This window comes from Pseudorca crassidens, chromosome 11 (assembly GCF_039906515.1).
Source record: "Pseudorca crassidens isolate mPseCra1 chromosome 11, mPseCra1.hap1, whole genome shotgun sequence".
Lineage (NCBI taxonomy): Eukaryota > Metazoa > Chordata > Mammalia > Artiodactyla > Delphinidae > Pseudorca > Pseudorca crassidens.
The window spans coordinates 74,944,658-74,967,473 of NC_090306.1; the positions used below are offsets into that span (position 1 = coordinate 74,944,658).

The window sequence follows — 22,816 nt, forward strand, 5'->3', positions numbered from 1 at the left end:
CATATGTTCAAAAATTACTAGCCATCTAAAGAGACATGTGACCCATAATCAGGGAGAAAAAAATCAGTTAATAGAAACCAAGCTGGGATGACCTACATGTTGCAGTTAGGAGATAAGAGCTTTAGAGCAGCTGTTATAACTATATCCAAGGGCCAAAAAACAAAATATTGTTATAATGAATATGCAGATGAAAAATCTCAGCAGAAAAATGTAAAATATAAAAAGAATCGAATGGAAATTCTAGAATACAAAGTACAAACTTAGAAATGAAAAGATACACTGGAATCAAACCTGCAGACTGTATACCACCAAGAGTGAACCCTATGTAAACTATGGACTGTGGGTGATTATGATGTGTCCATGTAGATTCATCACCTGTAACAACTGGACCACTCTAGTGGAGGATGTTGATAATGGGGGAGGCTATGGGTATGTGGTGGTAGGGGGTATGTAAGAAAATCTCTGCACCGTCCCCTCAATTTTGCTGTGAACCTTAAACTGCTCTAAAACAATAAAGTCTTAATAAAAAAAAAATTTAATGGCAAAATGAAAATTTACTGGAAGAAAAATTTAGATTAGAGATGTCAGAAAAGCCGGGGAACTTGAAAACAGATAGGTTGAAATTATTCACTTTGAAGACTAGAGAGAAGAGAGGTTGGAAAAAAAACCAAACTGAACAAAACCTCTATGATCTGTGAGACTGATATTATCAAATTGCCTAACATATATGGGATTGGTACATGTGTGATTCTACATGTGTGTGATTCCTCTCAAAAGGAGCTGAGAATGAAGAAAAAAATGTTTGGAAAAATTATGGCCAAATTTCCCCCAAATTTGAGGAAAATAAGCTTACGTATCCAAGAAGCTTGGCAAACAACAAGAAAACCACTCCTAGGTGCATCTTTTTTAAACTCCTAAACAGAAGAAAATTTTGAAAGGCAGAGGGGAAAAATGATCCAGTACATACAAGGGAAAACATCATACAAATGCTGCCTGCCTTTTTGTCAGAAACAACAGAAGCACGAAGACAATGAAGCGACATCTTTAAAGGACTCAGAAAAAAAATTCTTTTAACCCAGAATTCCATGTCTAGTAAAAAGTACCTGCAATACTGAAGGCAAAGACATTTTTCAATTAAAAGAAAAAAAAATTGTTTTGGTGGCAACAGATCTGCACTACAAGAAATGCTAAAGGAAGCTCTTCAGCCAGAAAGGAATTAACACTAGACAGAAATTTGGATTTACAAGAGGGAATGAGGAGTAACAAGAAATAATAAATATGTGGGTAAATATAAAAGATTCTTTTTCCCTTCTCTTACTTTCTTTAAAAGACATATGATACTTTAAAGTAATAATTTTAAGACTGCATTGTGGGGCTTATAACCTATGTAGATATATGTCAACACAGCACAAAAGATGGTTGTGGGCAAGTGGAACTATCCTGCTTCAAGGTTCTTATATTGTTTCTGGATGTGCTACAACATTAACTCTAAGTAGAATGTTACAAGTGAAGGTGTATGTGGTAATTCCTAAAGCAACCACAAAATGACGTCAAGAGGTGCTGTTGAAAAGCCAACAGAGTAATTAAAATAGAACACTAAAAAAAAAAAAAAAAAATCAACACAAAAGAGGTCTGTAAAGGAGGAACAGAGTATCAACAAACAAATGGGGCCAATAACAAAATGGTAGACCCACATCCAACCATACCAATAACTGTACTAAATACAAACAGATGAAACACTGTAATTAAAAGTAAAGTACTAGATAAAATAGCAAGGCCCAACTATATCCTGTCTACACGAGATGTACTTTTAAAATAAAGACAATATGTTGAAAATGAAAGGAAGAAAAATGATATACATGAAAACAGTAAGCAGAAGAAAGGCTGGCTCTACTAATGTCAGACAAAATCCACTTCAAGACAAGAGCTCTACCAGAGTTAATATGGGATATTGCAGTAAGATATAAAGGTCACTTAATCAGGGAAGACATAACAATAATAAATGTATAAGCACCTAATAGTAGACCTGCAAAACAGACGAAGCAAAAAACTCAGAACCAAAAGGAGAAATAACCAAATCCACATCCCACATGGAAAAGGAAATCCCATTTCCTTTTCCAAAAGGAAAGATTTTTAATGTCCCACTCTCAGTAGGTAATAAAAAATTAGACAAAAAACTTAATAAGGATATAGAAGATCTAAACAACACTATCAACTACTTGGATTAAATCTGAGAATGCTACACCCAAAACTTAAATAATACTCATAAAATGTCTCAATAAATTTCAAAAGATTACAGTGTATGTTCTCTGACAATAGTGGAGTTAATAATAAGATATCTAGAAAAAACACATATTTTTAGACAACAACCCACTTTTATATTACCCATGAATCAAAGAAGAAATCACAAGGAGAATTAAAAGAAGTATTTTAAAGGTATGATAATGGAAACACAACATATCAGAATGTGTAGAATATAGCCAAAGCTGCTTTTAATGAAATTTATATATGTGCTTATATTACAAAAGAAGATGGTTTAGAGTCAATGATCTACTTTTTCTACCTTAAGAACTTAAGAAGTTAGAACAAATTGAGCAAATTAAACCCAAAGTAGAAGTAGGGAAATAATAAAGATAAGATTAGAAATCAGTGAAATACAAACAGAATTTAAGAAGACAAAATTTCTTCTTTGGAAAGATTAATAAAATTCATAGTTAGTAGGAAAGACCTTAACTGACTAACATACAAAGTGTCTCTTCAAAACTTTTCAGATCCAATGTGTTATGTGATTCAGAATTTTAGATCTTAGAAGGTTTGGTCCTGTAAATATTGTATATTATATAATATTTTCAATGAGGTCTGGGTAGTACCCTATAATCAAACACATTAATATTTCCTAGTGAAATGCATAGATATTCACCTTTAGAAAGATAAATATTATAAATAGCTTCATCACAATTCAGGTCAGGTTTTGTTGGCAAAAAATCCAAAACAAATTGGATTTTAGAGCTTTTTCTTTTAATTTCTGAATTGTAGCATTGCTATTGTGGATTTGTATTAAATTGATTACTCCTTTTTACAGATAGGTCTTTGATGTCCTTGAACACATGAGAGTGCCCCATTACTAAGTCTTAAGGGATGGCTTTCTTAGCTAAGATCAAAGGATGAATTTTTTCCCCCTACAGTTGCCATGAGGCTAGAGGATCAGGATACTTAGTAAATCCAATGACCTTTATAGTGACCTTTGCCTCCATTTGAAAAAAAGACATTAGACTTCCAGGTAACTGGGTTCTTCTTCACCACCGAGGACAGAAATCTCAGAGAAAAAATATTCTCCCCTAACATGTAATTTTATAGTAAAATAACAAAAATCATCAAATTTCCAAACACAATAGTAAATAGTGATGTACACAACAAAACAGAAAATATCCTTGGAATTTTATAAAACCAGCACTTGTATTTTCCACTTTAAAAGTCCATTTTCGTCAGGCAAATTCTACGCGAAATATACTTTAAGTCAACAATGAAAAAAGTTCATAAATCATACATCTAAAAGTAATTTTATGCCTTATTTAAAATAATCTTAGCAGAAAATTTATTGCCCCGATTAAACATTATCTCTAGCTATAGGGAAATCCAATTGTACAAACCTAATATTTAATTCTCAGGAAGATCATAAGAGGAAGAATAGCAACAGAACAGCGTTAATAGTAATGATTGTAAAAATTTCCTTTAAAGCCCATGCAATACTCCTACAGATGCTAATTGGAGCCATGCATGCATTAAATCAGATACATGTACTTACTATTACTGCTACTGCTGTCATTCCTAAGGGAACTGGCTGCAACAGGGGGTAACATAAATGGTTTTGTGACACTGACTCTGGAATCTAAATAGAAAGCAATAATGTGTCAGTGTTGCATGGTGATTTACATAAATTACAGAGTCCTCAAAAGGTGAAGTGCAATATCAGAGTACTTTCCAGGTCTGCTTCCCAAATCTAGATTATTCAGATTTGAGAAGGGGACATTAAGAAGACTGGAGGTGAAGAATAATATAATTGTACGTTACTAGCAAATATCAGATAAAAATATGACTATCTCATATATTGTTTACTCATGCACAATAAGTGTTGTTTTGGCTTGAACACCAACAAATCTACAACTGTTTGTTTCTTTCATGCCACTGATATTTGCTTTTATATTAGACATACACACATCTTTCCCTAGCTACACATATATTTGAGTCAAAGGTAGATTCTTACCTATACATATAAGACTCAAACTTGCTTTTTATACTTGTATTAGAAATGCTTATATGTCTTACCTTTTTCAGGACTTGATGTTGAAGACATCACACATTCACTAGTTTTAGAAGCCACCATCTTCAAGTCCTTGAAGGCATCGATGGATTTATTAAAAATTCCAAAGAATTTTTCAGGAGTAAACAGCCTAGGTTCTGGGCTCTTAGATGATTTTTTTACATTCTAGAAGAAGAAAAAAAAATAGGATTATATTTTTCAAATAGTCTATAGATTTAACTGATGTCAAGGTAATAGACTATAAATGTGTCCTTGAAAGATTCAAGTGAAACGGACACTTTTAGACAACTGTTTTAACACATATAATTCAAATTTGTACTGCAGGGTAAATGATCCCATCCAGTTCAGTCTGGGGCTCAACTCCGGATAAAAGGAAGAGGGTGGTGGTGAGGGTGAGAAAGGTGAATACAACATCATAACAATGAAATAATCCTAACAACAAATTACAGACACTGTTCTTTAGAGATGCTCATTAAAATTATTACTCCTCATTAAAAAAAAATACCCCTCCATTAATACATGCTCCAAATAGTCAATAATTTAAAAGTCTGACGATAATAAGTACTGGCAAGGACATGGAGCAGAGGGGTCTCTTATAAGTCACTGGAATGCCATAAATTGGCACATTTGATGTTACCTAGTAAAGTTGGACATGCGCCCATCCTGTGACCCAGAAATTCCACTTCTAGGTAAATACTCTGAGGAAGCTCTTGCACAACTGCACCAAGAGGCATATAAGAAAGTTATTTCCAGCAGTGTTTATAAACCCTTACACCAATAAACAGGAGAGTGGTTTAATAAACAGTGGTGTATTGAATCAATGGAATGCTCTATAAACAGTAAACACACACACACACACACACACACACACACACAAAACTACAGCTTTATGTGGATATATCTTATAAACATAACGCAGAGTGAAAGAAGCAAGTCTCAAAAGAATAAAAAGAGTATGATTTTCTATAAAATCCTCCAAACAAGTCAAAGCTCTATTTTAGGAATTCATAAATACATGATTATAAATAAAAGCAGGTAATAATAAGAGTTAACACCTATGTAGCACTTACTATGTACTACTCTATGATTAGTAAACGGACATTCTCTGGTATTTGGAATGCTCTTCCAGACACTGCCATTTACTGACCACCTAACTCATCTTTCATGCCCCAATGCGTATGTTATTTCCTTCATGATACCTCGTCTAATATACCCTACTTTTTGTGACCTCTACTTCTTATCAATGCCATTAGCACACTATTTGTACTGATACGATTAGCACTCTATTTGTACTGATACGATTGACATAAAAAGAGATGTTAACTCTAAGAGATGTGCTCATCTTAAAAATTTTTTAATTAAAAATTTATAAATTAGAAATCTCACAAATATGCCCCCATCCCAGCCATGACCAATCAGCACAGGTTTTAGAGAAGAGTAATAAAAAGCAATCCCAATGAATACAAAGTTACCTCAAATGAGTGTTCTTCCATGCACTCCACAAGGTCATCGACTATTTTCACAAGTTTGTCTATGATAGAGTAATTACTCAAGCCTTCAGAAATATTTGAAAACTTGTCCAGAAGATCAGTCAAGCTGACTGACAATTGTTCCACCATCTCGCTTATCCAACAATGACTAGGCTGTAAGAAATTGAAAGAAAAGAAGATAAAGCACCTATTTTAAGTACAGGTGGATTACCTGTGGATTACCCTTCAAAGCCATCAATGTTTCAGTAATGGACTCCCGGACAAAGGATTTCCTTATATCAGAACAGGTTAGTTCTTATGTTTTGTTTAAGTCATACCCAACATCTGTTTCAAAATTTACAAATGCATAAAGATCAGAGGAAACTGTTGATGGTAAAGATTTTGCTCTTCCATGGAAGTAAAATTAAGACAAGAGCCAAGACAGAGTCCTTGACAAGGTTCAGATACTAATGGAATTTAAAAGAATTTTAGGCCCAGAGGAAACTACAAAAAAATTATTGTGGGAGAGAGTCCTAGTCTTCAAGGAACTTCCAGTCTTTTGGTGAATTGGAAAATGAATCAGTGGATTAATAATAGATTATTTTTCTAAAGACCTTGATAGATTTCAAGGCTTCTTCATAGATGAATTCTCGTGCGTGTTTTTTTTTTTTTTTTTGCGGTACGCGGGCCTCTCACTGTTGTGGCCTCTCCCATTGCGGAGCACAGGCTCCGGACGCACAGGCTCAGCGGCCATGGCTCACGGGCCCAGCCGCTTCGCGGCATGTGGGATCTTTCTAGACCAGGGCACGAACCCGTGTCCCGTGCATCGGCAGGCGGACTCTCAACCACTGAGCCACCAGGGAAGCCCCCCGTGCGTGTTTAAAAAACTAAAAAGTAGCCCTGGCAGAATGTGGTCTGAGAGAGAAGCACGTTTGCCTTAGTGGCAGGACCAGCTACATAATTTGTGCGGCCAATGGCAAAATGGAAATGTATTTATTGTTCAAAAACATGTTCAAAAAAATGATTAAGAGTTTCAAGATGGCGACAGCAGAGCATGAAACCAAGCATGGAGCCCCCTCCCCATGAAGCCAGACCTGCCCACTGGTTAGAAGCTCAAGCCTTGGAGTCAGATATAACTGGGTTCAGTTCTGGCTGAGACTCCAGACAAGCTACATAAATTCTCTGAACCTCACTTTGCCTCTCTATAGAATGGGAATAATGGAAACAAGGTAGTTTTGAGGAGATGAGGTACATAATTTGAATGTAAGTTTCATGAAGGCAGTATTTTTATAAAATCTTGTTCCCTACAGTGTCTCCTGGGGCCTAGAACAGTGTCTGTCATATGGGAGTTGCTCAGAAACTAATTGCTGAACTGATGTAGGTGTGATTAAAAAATGAATGAGAGGGGCTTACCTGGTGGCGCAGTGGTTAAGAATCCGCCTGCCAATGCAGGGGACACGGGTTCAAGCCCTGGTCCGGGAAGATCCCACTGGCCACAGAACAACTAAGCCCATGAGCCACAACTACTGAGCCTGTGCTCTAGAGCCCGCAAGCCACAACTACTGAGCTTGTGTGCCACAACTACTGAAGCCCACGTGCCTAGAGCCTGTGCTCTGCAAGAAGAGAAGCCACCGCAATGAGAAGCCCACACAATGAAGAGTAGCCACCGCTCACGGCAACTAAAGAAAGCCCGTGCACAGCAACGAAGACCCAAAGCAGCCAAAAATAAAAAATAAATTAAAAAATAAAAATGAATGAGAAAAAATACTCCATCATAGGGGTCCATGTTTTTCTGGAAAGGGCTAGATGGTAAATATTTTAGGCTTTCTATGCCAAGAGGCAAAAATCAAGGATATTGTGTAGGTCCATTTATACAAGAGAAAATAAATTTCCACAGTTTCTTTTATTACAAAGTTTAAAAGGTAATGATTATATTTGAATATAATTTCTTTTGCATAATAACTGAATTTAGGGCTTCCCTGGTGGCGCAGTGGTTAAGAATTCGCCTGGCGATGCAGGGGACATGGGTTTGAGCCCTGGTCCGGGAAGATCCCACATGCCGTGGAGTAACTAAGCCCGTGCACCACAACTACTGAGCCTGAGCTCTAGAGCCTGTGATCCACAACTACTGAAGCCTGCGTGCCTAGAGCCCGTGCTCCGCAACAAAAGAAGCCACCACAATGAGAAGCCTGCGCACTGCAACAAAGAGTAGCCCCCACTCTCAGCAACTAGAGAAAACCCTTTTTGCATGCAGCAGCGAAGACCCAGTGCAGCCAAAAATTAAATAAATGAATAAATAAACTTAAAAAAATTTTTAATTTCTTTTGTAATACAGGTCTACCAGTAAAAAGAATGGAATGCTTTATATTGGGTCAACATTTTGCTTGGGGTTAAAAGCATTCTCTACCATCAAGTAGACTGTAAAGGTTTATCTGTAAAAAACAAACTCAGCTACCTGTCCATATAAAAGTAGGCAGCAGACTGGATCTGGCCTATAGGGTATAGTTTGCCAACCCCTGCTATAAATGGCTGTGGATCAATAAAGGTTTAGATTATTAGGAAAAACTTCTTAGTATGTTAGAATGGATTATAATTTTTTTAAATTAATGTGACATCACTTAAAATATAATCATTGGTCATAAATTCACATACTTGGTATACTGTAACGTTATCTTCTCTCTTATAAAGATCTTTAAAGTAAAGGTCCTGATTTATTTTTTTAACTCTGTTAAAATGTTATACTGAGAAAAATAAGGTAATTATTGGCAAAGATAAAATGGCCTTGGCTTATTAAGATCCTAAATAATTTAAAATGACTCCTATTGTAATAAAAATGTTGTAATCAGAGAGAGTAACTGATGCCATGTAAAACGAATAAAACCACTAAACTTTATTTCTTTACCTACCAGCAGAATATCTCTGTGGGGGAAGGTCGAGTAATTTATGTATTCTAAATTATACAAGAGGGCCATTTTACATTTATTTAACAGAACAGTTTTAATTAATATGATTCAGCTGAAAGGGAAACTGGCTTATCTACAGATAGGTAAGCTGCAATTTCTGGAAGCATTAAATGCCATTCAAAACTTTTAGGGAGTGTTGGCTCTGGCTTCAGATAAGTAGAATAAACAAACCCCTAAATGGGAATTAGTTCAATTAGGCCATTTCATTTGACACATCAACCAAGTTCTCAAAGACTGTGTTTCCAAAACATGTTGAGAATGAACTCTTTGTTTTGTAAAATTAACGCTTATCTCAAGCATATGCAAGTTCATATTTGCATCGTTAACAAGTCTCTTTACAAGCTGTCAGTCTTTCTTTTGGGGCTGACTGCTCTCCAAGTTTCCGCCTGTTTAGACAGTGATAATTCCCTTTAGATAGTCAGCCCTATCAGCAAGGGGCAGATTTCCTAGGATATAGGAAACAACACATTCTGTAAATACTGCCTTAATAGTACTTATTCGGTAGAACAGCCTTCACCAATTCGTTCATTCCGTTGAAATTGTGCAAATTTTTCCATGGCAAGCAGATCTCATGTATTAATCTTTTCAAACTCTGTCCTTGCTCCACTTTGTGAATAAGCTTGCCTGTCCTCTCAGATCCTCTGATGTGTAGGAACCAAAATCAAATTCCCTTGTTCTGAACTAAGGTACTCCTTTTGTTTCTGTGGTCTTTGCCTTAAATGAACAGGTTGGTTTTTTTGTTGCTGTTGTTTCTTTTTGGTTTTGTTTTTTGTTGCTTTTTTGTGGTTAAAGCAGAAAAGAGTTTGTTTGTATGTTTCTTATTTTTAACTGGGAACTCGGGGGTGCTTACTGCCACTTCTGTTTGTCTCTATTTTCAAATGAACTCTATGTTTACATTCCATATTCAAGTTCTTATTTAACTATGACTACTCGCCCCATGGCCACCCACCCTTGTTTTCACATACCTAATCAACAGTCCAAGCAATCAACTTTTCCCAGTAACATTTTCAACCCTAAACCTCTAATTTCTTAGTTAAATCCTGCCTAGCCCAATAGCTGCCCTTTTAGAAGGACATTGAGTCAATGTCCAATTGACTCAAAAAAATTGAGTCAATTTTTATGAAAAATTCGTTGATATTTGATATAAACTTCTGGACTACACTGCTGAAAAATATATTTCTAAACGTCTTTAACTGTATTTCATTCATTATTCATTCTTGGAAAAGACTAATCCAAAGTTCTTTCTTGTCACTAAATTTGTTTAAACAGTTATATTTTAGCTTTTAAAGATTATTGGATTTATTAAAGATAAAATTGAGGTAAACAATATTAAATATTAGCCAGTTTTAACTCGTCTGCCTGCAAGAAAGGAAACCAGTTTTGACAAGAATATCAAGCAGTTTCGCATTTTCTTTTTAATTAAATATAGTCAATGATTTGCAGAGAGAACAAAACTCAGTGAACTAAATATTTCATTTCTGAGATGATAGGAAGTCTCTCTGTTTTTCACCTCTTCCAAGATTATGATTAGGAAATAGATAATTAAAAGTTTGAGGGTCACAAATTTAATTTTTTCCTTTACCTTAATAACAGGCATTATTGTCACTCTTTATCTTTCAGAGACCATTTTAAACAAATAGTTTTATATAAATATTAACTCACAACATATATCAGAAGAATGTAAGCTATACATAATGTTCTTTATTTCACTAGAAGAATGTGAAGAATTAATAAAGTTGATAAAGTCACCCAGGATGTCAAAGAGGTGATGTAAGGAGTACCTTTCAAATTCCTGAAGTACACATAATTTAATGTTTTATTCACCCATATACATACAAAAAGAAATATAGTTTTTGCTTTGAAAAACTCCAAACTCCTTAACTCCATACTCTTAATTTCTTACCTTCTTTCTTGGTAGCCTCTGTCTTACATTTTCTGGGTCAATTATAGCAGCTCTATTTAGGACTACTGGAGCAACACATGCTTTCTATTCATCTTTGTATGTGTGTGTATATATATATATATTATATATGTAATGTATATATATATATATACACTACATATATATATACACACACACACATATAACATGTATCATTCTAGAATGCTAACTGAATCAATGATATTGACTCATTGTCCTTGACCTGCTAGCATGCCACCACAGAAGATCTGGGTAAAAACTGTGAACTTCCTAAGGGATTTTAAAATACCATAAGCACCAAATTAATGATTTAACAATTAAAGATATAAAAACTACTACAATTGAAAGCATTCTAAACATAACCAGGAATATGACCGCTTCCAAAAACCAACAATGAAAATTTAAAATAGATGATATATGAATTTCATAAGATGTATGACATAATACCTCTGTGGACCCAGAACTGGTAAATTTGAGTCGCTGGCTGAAATAAAAACATCCTGGGGACTTGCTAAATCTGGCCTGCTTTCTCATCTCCATCCCCTGCTTCATTTAAGAAACTGTTCCGGTTTAATAGTAGAAAACATTTGACACACTCTTCCACATCAGTCTTAGATGAAGAGAGAGTCCCTAAGAGCAGTCACCATAAGCCTTTTGGAATTAAAATCTGAAAGTGGACAAAACATACTCTAACATTTCTTCATGGATGCACTTGGCACTACTTTTCCATTTGGAAACTGTCTTAGATACGTGTCTGCTTCGTTAGTGGGCCTCATGGAGTTGTCTGCACTGTGAGGGATTTCTCCACAACGGAGCTGGGGTAAAATATCCATTAGAGACTCAGAGGGAGGAGAGGCCTGGCTCATAAGCTACGAGGCTTCTGAGGAATAGTCACAGTCGGTCTTCACTCCATCTTCTAATCCAACCAATCGAATTACCAGGATTACCACCCAGTTTGATCGCTTTTGTTTGGTTTTCTTTAATGAGTGTCAACCCTCAATCTTGCCAGAATTAGAGAAATAGAGGTATGGATGCCCAGGGTACAAAAGCATTCCTTTCTTTCCTCTTGTGCTTCTAGCATTTACCTACTGGCTGGGCAGACAAAAGAATCTAGAGCCATGCCACTGGAATCACAATGGTTTAGATCTGGAAGAAATGCTGAAGACCATCTGGTCCAGTCCCACCAATTTCATAACTGAGAAAACCAAGGCCTAAAGCAGTGAAGTTGCTTGCCAAGATTACACAACAAACTTAAATATTAGAAACCAAGACTCCCAAGCACTCGTCTAGTTCTTTTATCAGTGAATACAGTCAAAGCACATACAGCTGAAGTATTTTCTTCTGCTGGGCTCTCCATGACTCATGTGGTCTCACATCTGGACGAGGCACACTGGTCCTTAACCTCAAGAGATTTCTTAAGAACTGGAAGTGGCTCTGTCTCATTTCAATGAATCCAGAGCTATACTACGGAAAGAAAATTTCTCCCAGCAATCGTTGCAACCAAAGAGCAAATGCTAATCGCCTTTAGCGAACTCTCTCTGGTTTTTACTCTTAGGGCTAGAAAGCTGACACTCCCTGCCACTCTCAAACATTCCATGGGCAGGCAGATTTAAAACATTCCTACAATAACACTTTGTAAAATATTGTGCGCTCACATTACTACTGTAGAGTCTCCAAAATCTTAACTCCCTTTTAGATGAGCTGGGTTTTGTCATTTATTTTAGTCTTCTGTCTAAACAATTAATTTGGGTTTTCAGTGTTCACTGTAGACATCTAACTTTGCATTTTCTTGTTTGAATTAAAGTGATGTAGAAACCTCAATCTGATTAAGATGGTAATCAGTCCAAACACTATAAATATGTGATGTTTCCCGGGGCAGGCCTATAAATGGCCTCTGAACCAGACACAAAATAGCACCATGAGGAAGGATCAGCGTGGGGAGGTGAGGGCAGCAATGATGAACTAGAGGCTGTGTCTAATTCTAACTCGGTTAACACACTTCGTGATTTTAGGCAAGTCACTTATTCAGAACTTCAGTTTCTCTATAAAATACAGGGGTCTGTCTAATCTGTGCTAGCTGATAGGGGGTCCGTTAGCCACCTTCAGCTACTTATCACTCAAAATGTGGCCAGTGTGACTGAGGAACTAAAATATTACTTTTGCTTAACTAATTCAGTCTGTTGAAAGTTAAAAAATCAATACTTGATTTGGTGACTGGAAAACTTTTAAGTATGTTTGGAAAAGCTTAGGTATGGGAATATGCATTTTCAACTGTAAACTTTATAAAAAGCTAAATGAATAAATATTTCTGATGAAAATTAATGTCTTACTGGAGTGTACTGTAGGTATGAAATACACAGTGGATTCTGAATAAATATAAAAAAATGAAAACTATCCCACTGATAATTTTATATTGATTGTAAGGTACAATGATAACATTTTGAATATATTGGACTAAATAAAATTTAATATACTTAATTTTTCCTGTTCCTTTTTATTTTTTAAAATGTAGCTACCGGACAATTTAACATTACATATGTGGCTTCTATCAGATAGTAATGGTCTAGATGTTCTGAAAGTATCTTAATATAATCACTTATTTATTAAGATGGGCCCTGTACTTTGAGAATACAAAAGAGCCACTTAAAAATCGTATTTAATCTTATATTTCATTCACTTACCTAACATTTTACACTTACTCCTTTGAAATACATACTCTATTATATGAGAGATAGAAGTAATTAAGTACAGTGTCTACTTGACTGACATCTATTTCTATAGGGAGCACATCAAATCATAGGGGAGGATTCTGAGGATCCACACTTACAAATAGTGAACTTGCCCTGCAGCCACAGCTGACTGAACAATAGTGCCCTCCTGAGCCAGATGGGTCAATCAGAAAGTCCCTCCCCAAAACTGGTAGTAATGATAGGAACTGACAACGAGTCTCTGAGCAGGGTCAAAACCAATATGTAAATGTGGGAGCTCTGGGGCAGCGATATGCCCCCCAGGTGACTGGAACAGAGAAAAATTCTGCACAGGCAAAACAGAATGAGGCAGAGCTGCAGAGAAGGGGAAAGGAAAACCTGGTAGCTTTCCAATCCTGGCTCCAGTCCCTTCATGAGGCCTGGCTGCATCCCTATCCTTGACTGGAATGCTATTCTTCAGTCTCCTTAAAATAATGGGACTTTTTTGTTTTGTTTTGTTTTGTTGGTAAAGCTTGAGTTCATTACTGTTAGTGAGAACCAAAGGAATATAAACAAATGAGATGGGCTCCTCAAGATTTGGAAATCACGCATTTTTTGCCAACAGTTAAATGTTTACTGGTAAGTAGTTTTTGAGTAGCTACTACCTGCTTAAATGGTAAGGAAATACAAAGGAGTAAAAGATTTGATCCCTAATCTTTAGATAAATACAGCAAAAAGAGAAAACATAACAACAAAATAATTGTGATGACATAGGACAATCATTGTACGTATACTATATCTTGGGTTTTTCATATCTTAATTATTTCTCACAACAGTACTTTGAGACAAGTCCATAACGCATACGATTTTAAACAGCTATGTAAGCAATATATGATCAAGTACCCCAAATGATTTGTTTCTGGACAAATTCTATAGAAATTCAGAGATAATAAACTAAAAGGTAAGGTCCACAGAGCAGATACCACATCAGTGTTGCTGACTACTTGTCCCCCACAAGCATCAAGCAGAAGCACAAAATAGGGGTGATGTCAATTTTTAGTGGCCAAATGATATGGGGAAGAGAGCATGGTCTGGAACACTAGGAAATGGTCTTATGAGAAAGAGGGTTCTTAAGTTGACCTTGGAGGCGGATGACCACTAAAATGCTTTTAGCCCCAGGGTATTGTATAATTCTGTGGGTAGAATTTGGATGAGAGGATGGGAGAAAAGAAAATTCCTAGCAAAGGGAAGTAGTACTAGGCAGCCTTGGAATTGAGAATAAGCAAGGTGATTCTAGGAGGCAGGGATGCATCTGGCTGGAGGGGCGAGTCTGTGTTGGGGAAGAACGGGTATTAAGATGAAGTGGTTTTGGTGGGGGTAAGATTAGGGAAGGTCAAGAACATCAGATTCAGGAATTTGGCTTTCAGCCTTCAATCGCTGAGAACAATGAGAAGGTTCTTGATTAAGGAAATGACTCAATAAAAGTAGCGTAACAGAAGGTTCACGGAAACCATGATTCCTCAGAATTGCATGATACAGCTCTTAGACCTAAGAGTTTTTACAAAACGCACACATATCTAAAAGAAGATAACAGTGTGACATTGAGGTGCAGATAATGTGTGATGAGTTACAGTTATTCGCCTCATCATCAAAATCTTGTAGATTCTATTCAATTGGTGCCTCAGGGAAATTACAAGTGATTACATGTTAGGGCACTTTCCTCCTTCCTTCCTTCTTCATTTTCTTTCAGCAGATAATTTATTAAGTGCCTATCATATGTTGGACACTGAGGATAGAAGAGCAAGATTATACAATGCCTGCCCTCAGGAAGTTTACAGGTGAATAGAAGATTATCAACTAAATTCCACAAATAAACGAAAGCACTACTACTCTGAGGAGTGCTATGAAAAGAGTTTCTAATAGGAGGATATGGCTTCCTCAAGGAGAGGGAAGGCTTCCTTAAAGAAGTGACATTGAAAATGAAAGAGTCAGACAAATAACAAATGCTGGAGAGGGTGTGGAGAAAAGGGAACCCTCTTACACTCTTGGTGGGAGTGTAAGTTGGTGCAGCCTCTAGGGAGAACAGCATGGAGGTTCCTCAGAAAACTAAAAATAGAGCTACCATAGGATCCAGCAAGCCCACTCCTAGGCATATACCCGGACAAAACTACAAGTCAAAAAGATACATGCACCCCTATGTTTAGAGCAGCACTATTTACAACAGCCAAGACATGGAAACAACCTAAATGTCCATCGACAAATGAATGGATAAAGAAGTGGTACATATATACAATGGAATATTACTCAGCCAGAAAAAGGAATGAAATAATGCCATTTGCAGCAACATGGATACAGCTAGAGATTATCACACTAAGTGATTAAGTCAGAAAGAGAAATACAAATACCATATGATATCCTTATATGTGGCATCTAAAATATGGCACAAATGAACCTACCTACAAAACAGAAACAGACTCACAGACATAGAGATCAGACTTGTGGTTGCCAAGGGGGAGTGGGGGAAGGAATTTGGGTTTGGTAGATGCCAACTATTACATTTAGAATGGATAAACAATAATGTCCTACTGTATAGCACAGGGAACTATATCCAGTCTCCTGGGATAAACCATGGAATGGAAAAGAATATGAAAAAAAAGAATGTCTATATGTGTATAACTGAGTCACTTTGCTGTACAGCAGCAGAGCAATCTCTGCTACAATCACAGCATTGTAAATCAACTATACTTCAATTAAAAAAGAAAACCATAGAAGGAAAAAAAAAAGAAAATGAAAGATTCAGGAGTTACCTAAACAAAAGGATTGACCAGCACTCTAGGTACAGAGAAAGGCATGCAGGAAAGGAACAGTGGCAGCAAGGAACATGTGAGGTTGAGGGACTGAACAAGAATTTGGAAAGGTGCCAGATCACGAGAACCTTGGAGGCCTTGTTTAAGGAGCTCCTTTTCCTAAGAACAACCATTCAAAGCTTATGAAGAGGAGGGGTAAAATGATCAGGTGTATTTGTTTTGTTTTGTTTTTTAAAGAAGAACCACCCTGTCTTCTAAAGAAGAGTTGAAACCTCGCATAATAAATCCTGGAATGGCGAGGGAGATGAGAATATCCCAGAGGGAGCAAACCAGGCAAAAGAAGGTGGGGACAGTTGAGATAGTAAAATCGTACAGGAAGGGTGCTACAGAGGGAAGATGGCTGGGAGGCATATTGTTAGAATAACATTATGTATGGCCAATGGCTTATTTAACCTTGTCTTTAAAAGAATAATGATTAAAAACTGACAAGACAGTAAAGACTGGTTCAGGTAAAAATCATCAATAGATGCTAAATCCACGAGAGAAATTTTGATGAAGAACTGTACATGGTCTTCAAGTGTCTCCCCAAAGATTGCTTCTTAGTTGTTAATGAGTAAATACACAGAAATGGTGGAACACCTGAACCAGGAGATCAAAACATGCAGCAAGAGAAGATGGACATTGTGTGCCTTTGGATGTGATAACCTGAGGACACGTCATCACTTAATGTAGCATCACGGCTTGGAATGCTTATTCTGAATATAATCATTAAAAAACATTAATTGTTTCAAAGAGAAATATTTTATCGAAAGGGGAGGGCTGTATAACTCAAAAATCTCATTGTCATAAAGACAAAGAAAGGCTGGGAAGTCTTAAAGTAAGATCAAAGAGACACGATGCATTAGTTTCCATGAACTTAGTGGGCTTAAAAGAGCACAAATTTATTATTTTATAGCTCTTGAGGTCAAAGTCCAAAATGGGTCTTCCTAGGCTCAAATCAAGGTGATCACAGGGGCTGTGTTTCTTCTAGTGGCTCTACAGAAGAATCCCTTTCCTCGCCTTTTCTAGCTTTTAGAGATCTCCTGCATTCCTTGGCTTGTGGCCCCTTCATCTTCAAAGCCAGTAGCGTAACATCTTCTCTCTGGTCCCTAAACTCCTGCCTCCCTCTCATAAGGATTCATGTGATCAGACTGGGCCCACCTGGATACTCCAGAATACTCTCCCCATCCCCAAATCCTTAATTACATCTGCAAAGACCCTTTTGCCATGGAAGGTAATATAGTCACAGCATGAGACATCTTTGGGGGACCATTATTCTGCCGATCATGGATGATATTAAAATGCAAATCATGATCCTAGATTAGATCTTGTACTAGAGGGAAAAAAATGCAAAAAAAAAATTTGACAAAATTGAAATACAGCCAATAGATTGAAGTATTTTAGTTACTGCTAAATTTATTGAAGCAGACAACCATACTGTGGTTATGTAAGAGAAAATCCTTAGGAAACACACACTGAAGTATTTTAGGGGTTAAACAGCCATTTTGTATGCAACTTACTCAACGGGTTTAGAAAAATAACACATGTGCACACAGAAAGCAAGCATTTAGTAAAGCAAATGAGGCAAAATGTTAAAAATAGATGAATCTGTATTAAAAGGTATATGGGTGTTCTTTAAATATTCTTATAACTTTTCTGGAAATTTGAAAGTATTTTCAAATAAAAAGTTAGAAGAAAACTGATAAATATGTAATTTAACTAAAAAGGGATGCATTTTTTTACTCAAATACCACAAGCAACTCATAGTTTATATCATTTTAGAGGGGTCAGAATGACAGCAGATGTGTGGCCCAAATTCAGCAACTCAGTTTTTGTTCTTTCTATAATAACATTACTTGTAAGTGGAAAGGGTCAGAAATGTTTAGGATTTTTTAGTTTAGGAACTTAAAGGAAATCCTAACAGTCTGACACTATTATAGTTTCAAAGAGTTTAAAATAAAATTGGTAATTATTGTTAGATTTAAATACCAACCAGTGGATCACACCCTGCTATTTGTGAGAGACAATCTGCTGGGTAATTTTCTTAAAAGACCCTTAGAAAAGTAACCTCCCCTTTTCAGGAGTATTTAGCTTATTTTTAAAACAAAAGCAAAAAATAAAGTGTATTCTACCCTATTGCTTTCTTCTGCCTAGTGCCTCTGGAAGAATTTTACTGCTCTGGCCCCAGAGAATCTTTCTGGTACCCATACTGGCTCCCACTCTACCCTCTGTTGTTTAAAGACAAAAGATACAGCAGCTGGGGCTCTGACCACTGACAAATAATCAGGGGCCTCTCCACTGGGAAACTCCTCTGGTCTTGGCAGAAACTAACATTTTAAAATGAAGGTAAAACAAAGCGTAAGACCCCCTATTTCTACCCAAAGGCCTATGCACGGGCTTGTTTTTCTTGCCAACGGCGGTAGCCAAGAACAAAGTTTCTCCAGTTGTGCCAGGACAGTGTGCCAAGACCAAATAATAGCGGACTTTTCTCAATTACAGAAACAAGAAAAAAAAAATAGGTGGCAATGAATCAGCTTTATTTTTACAAGTTTAGTGCTTGTTATCAATAACCGATACTGAAATATATGATTTAGCACAATCTATGATTATACTAGCACAATCTATGATTTATACCAGCACAAAATAATCTATTTCGCTATTTTCAGTTTAACATTGTTTTTCAAAGAGTTGCGTGATTTCTTTGAGAGAGCTTGGCAGTCCCAGGCCTAAGTGCTTCTATAGTCAGGAGCAGGGTGCATCTTTATTACTTAGATGCTTCACTTAGAACACTTTTCCTTGCTATTATAATTATTTAGTTACCCACATTTAGGGTTAAAAGTCAGATGACCTACGGTTTCTTTTTAAGGCTCTATCACTTTCTAGTTGTTTAACTTTGGGCAAAATGCTTCTGGGTTGTAAAGCTCAGGGTGTCATTTGTAAAATAGGAATCACAGTAGCTATCCTGCTTTCCTCGCAGGGTTTTTCTGATCATCCAAGGAGATTAAAAACATGAAATCATTTTGAGAATAGAAAAGCATTATGAAAAGGCCAGCTACTCCCCCCACCCATTATTATTAAAGTTTTTGAACATAAGGCTAATTGATGTATATGTTTCTTAAAGTGTCTCATAAAGTGCTAGCTCCATAGTGTTTCCTAAACGGACACTTGCTGAGTGAGTAAGCAAATGATTAATTAAGTTTCAGGCTGCTATAATGTTACATTATTATTTCCAGAGAACTCTCCTAATTCAATAGGACATTGACCTAGACTTGCTAGGTCAACAAAGAGGATAACTTGTTCAACAAGAAGGTACATGTTCTAAGGAATTCTAAGGAACGTAGTAGAGAGTAAATATTTTAGTATAAACGAATGAAAAGAAATATGCCTTTCAAGAGAATGTTCTTGAAATGACAACCTTATAGTCTTTGAAAGACATTTTAAACACAGCACTGAGTGGCGTGCTTAACATACTTGAACTGGTAATAATTTTGATGGACTCGTCCACAGAAAGGACTCAAAGTTTAAGACAACTTGCACAAAGTCGATGTGTAATAAGTATTTTTGTTAAGTTATGGAAAGATGTCAAGTTGCAGAGCAGAGAGTAACGCAAATGATTTTAAATTAACTCAAAGGAACAATACAGTAGTTAAAATGAATCAACGTGGAACATGTTATACGTCAAAGGCATGTTGCAAAATATAAGCAAGTTGCAAAGTGATACATGCAGTATAATGGCATTAACATAAAATATGCAAAAAATTGGTATCTTATGAATGGATGTACAGTTTGCAATCAAAGTATTAGAGCAGGGCTACTGTGGGCTGTTGCACTCAACACAGCTCCAAGGGGGTGGTATCTTCAGGTCAAGCCTTGAAAACATGCACTGGAATGAAAAATTCCAGCTCAGAATACTTATTCCTAAGAGACAAAGTGAGCACTAATGGGTATAGGAAAGGGGCATATATGGGGCTTTAGTTATATTTATCATAATTCAATATTAAAAAATACATTTGAAGCAAATACTGCACAATGGTACCATTTGACAAGCTATGTGATGAGTACACAGGCATTACATTATTCCCTATGCTGGAAATATTTCTTTATGTATGAATACTGATACTATGTAATGAGAAAAACAAAATTGCTTAGTTACAGTAATAAAGGAGTACCTATAATCATAGCCACATATTTTTATTGTAAGGTTTTAAGAATCAATCACATTGCAAATAAATTCAGAGATAAAACATTTGTGTTCTCAAATTAACTCAAATTAAATAGGAGACTTATATAGGACCTTTTCAGGTATGAAAATAATTTACATAATTTTACACTCAAGCCTTTTTTGGGGGAAGACTGAAGGAAAGAGAGAAATCAGTGGCTAGCTCTAAGGAAGGTGATCTTATTTACTTTGGGAGTACAGGTGTAAGACACATGTGCTGAAATGCTCATCCAAAACTAAAGTTTAGCAGTTGCCTGAGGAAAAAAAATATGTAAGTCAAATTCCAAAGATACCTTCTTCAAATTCTGACAATTAGCAAACTCCTAAATGGCAGATAATTTCCTATCTCAATATGAATGAATGATCCCATCTCTTTTGTCAGCTACCAAAATGAAACCCAGAAATGTACAGTTTACATACCAAAACGTCCATCCCGGGGACATATCTGAGGGTTATCTTATACTCTTTTGGAAGATTTGCCACCTACAGAGACCAAAAAAAAAAAAAAAAAAAAAAGGAAAAAAATATCTGTAAGAAAATCCATACATATCAGTCATATTGTTTTTAGTGGTTTGGAGAAAAACACCTACAAACCTATTATGCTTTTAGTTACTACTGAATTTCAATATTTACATATATAGTGATTTTTCATTCTTGATTTCCCTTTGCAATCAAAGGCACTCTCCAGAAATAAAGTGATAATACAAATCTTTTTTCCTCCAAATTCAGTTATGGGTGGCTAAGTATAATCTACTGAGTTTTGGAAACATGATTTGAATTTCAATTTCCATCTGTGGTCTTGAAATTTCCCTCTAGGATTATATTCCTATTTGTTCCTCCAAAGGATCAGTAACACAGTATATTTTTCTTGTAAGTGGTTTACCAAGTGATATATCAACATCACCATGGAATCTGTAGAAACGCAGTCGCGGGCCACACCAGACCTACTGAATCTCATGTAACAAGTCCTCCAGGTGACTCTGATGTACGCTTAAGTTGGAGAACTACTGTTCTACGTTGATCCTAGAAAAAAATGTTTGCGAAATTTCAAAAGATCAATGATACTTATGAGTGGCAAATGCTTTATCACTTAATTAATTTAGAAAGATTCAGTTCTGTGATATAACTTAATCCACTTAGCTGGTGCTGAACGTTTGAGCTGCCTCAAGTGTTTATCTAGCTTCTTTTAAAGGCTTTCAAAGACTATCTAACCCATTTCCACCAGTCACTGTGGCAATAAGTTGAACAAGCACCTGATTTAGAACCAGGGAATTTGGAACAAATCTAAACTGTACTTTGGTTTCTCTCATCTGTAAAGTGGAGATAAAAGTACCCATGTCTGACAGTCAATTTATGAGCTGAGATGAGTGAACGTGCCAATCAATCCATATTCTTCACTGAGAGCTATACTGTCAACTGACTTCCAAGGCACACATCCTGGTAACTTACAGAGTTCTAGGTTCACTTGTCTCCTTTTCTACATATAGTACCACCTCTTACATCTCACCCTTCTAGCACAGATAAAATTTCCATCTGTATCATATGGCCCGTTTATAATATGTATAAACTGACTTAGCCCATTGAGTCTTAAAATAATATACAATGTAAAAAAAGTGGTTTTGCTTTATTATATCCTCAATGGGTCTACCTTGCCTTGGTGGACTCATTTTCCCCTTTACCCTGTCTCTAAAATCATTCCTATTCCCCATAGTAAGCTGGGATGTTGTGCATGTTTGCCAGACTAGGTCATCTCTGACAAGTCTCCCAGAACACAGTCCATATGGTTTCTTCTTGGCTTTGCCAATAGCTTCTGGAATCTGAGAACAATTTGGTGAGAAAAGAATCTAGTTAAAGGCATAAGCAGTCAGAGGGGAGCCAAGGAAGTAGATGATCCCACTGTGCATGCTACCATTCTACTTCCAATGGTACCATCTCCCACTCATCTCAGCCTCCAGCCTAACACTTACCAAATATTTATGATGTGCTGGCACTGTGCTTATCAAGGGCTTATGTTGCATGATCACATCCAAGCCTCAGAATCCCTTTCACATACTATCTCTATTTAATGAATGAAGAACTTAAGGCTCAAAGAGGTCAAGAAACTTGACTAAGGTCACACGATTACTACGTGTTAAGTCTGGACTAGAATTCAGGTCTCTGACAGCAGAGCCTCCCTTGCCTCTTAGCTCAACTACATATTTTCATCTATCTACTCTCTGCACACTTGTCCTAGATATTTTCCACTTGTGAGGCTCACCATCAACCCTCCTCATGCCACCCCCAATAAAACAGTAAAGTCCTGGGCTTCCCTGGTGGCGCAGTGGTTGAGAGTCCGCCTGCCGATGCAGGGGACACGGGTTCGTGCCGTGGCCGCTGGGCCTGCGCATCCG

The 22,816-nt window shown here is 36.6% G+C and overlaps 1 protein-coding gene across 4 annotated transcripts in view; it reads right to left on the bottom strand.

Annotated features, from left to right (window-relative positions):
- Positions 1-22,816, bottom strand: part of KITLG (KIT ligand) — a 95,108-nt gene that overhangs the window by 18,862 nt on the left and 53,430 nt on the right. Inside the window, exons 2-6 of one of the 4 annotated variants that reach the window (XM_067697507.1) lie at positions 21,331-21,449; positions 20,847-20,909; positions 5,794-5,964; positions 4,327-4,486; positions 3,806-3,889 (exon numbers count right to left, since the gene is read on the bottom strand). In XM_067697507.1, coding sequence (XP_067553608.1) covers positions 3,806-3,889; positions 4,327-4,486; positions 5,794-5,964; positions 20,847-20,909; positions 21,331-21,384 — 532 coding nt within the window. In that variant the 5' untranslated portion in view covers positions 21,385-21,449. The remainder of the gene's footprint in view (positions 1-3,805; positions 3,890-4,326; positions 4,487-5,793; positions 5,965-20,846; positions 20,910-21,330; positions 21,450-22,816) is intronic. The other 3 variants (XM_067697505.1, XM_067697506.1, XM_067697508.1) reach the window with 3 other exon arrangements.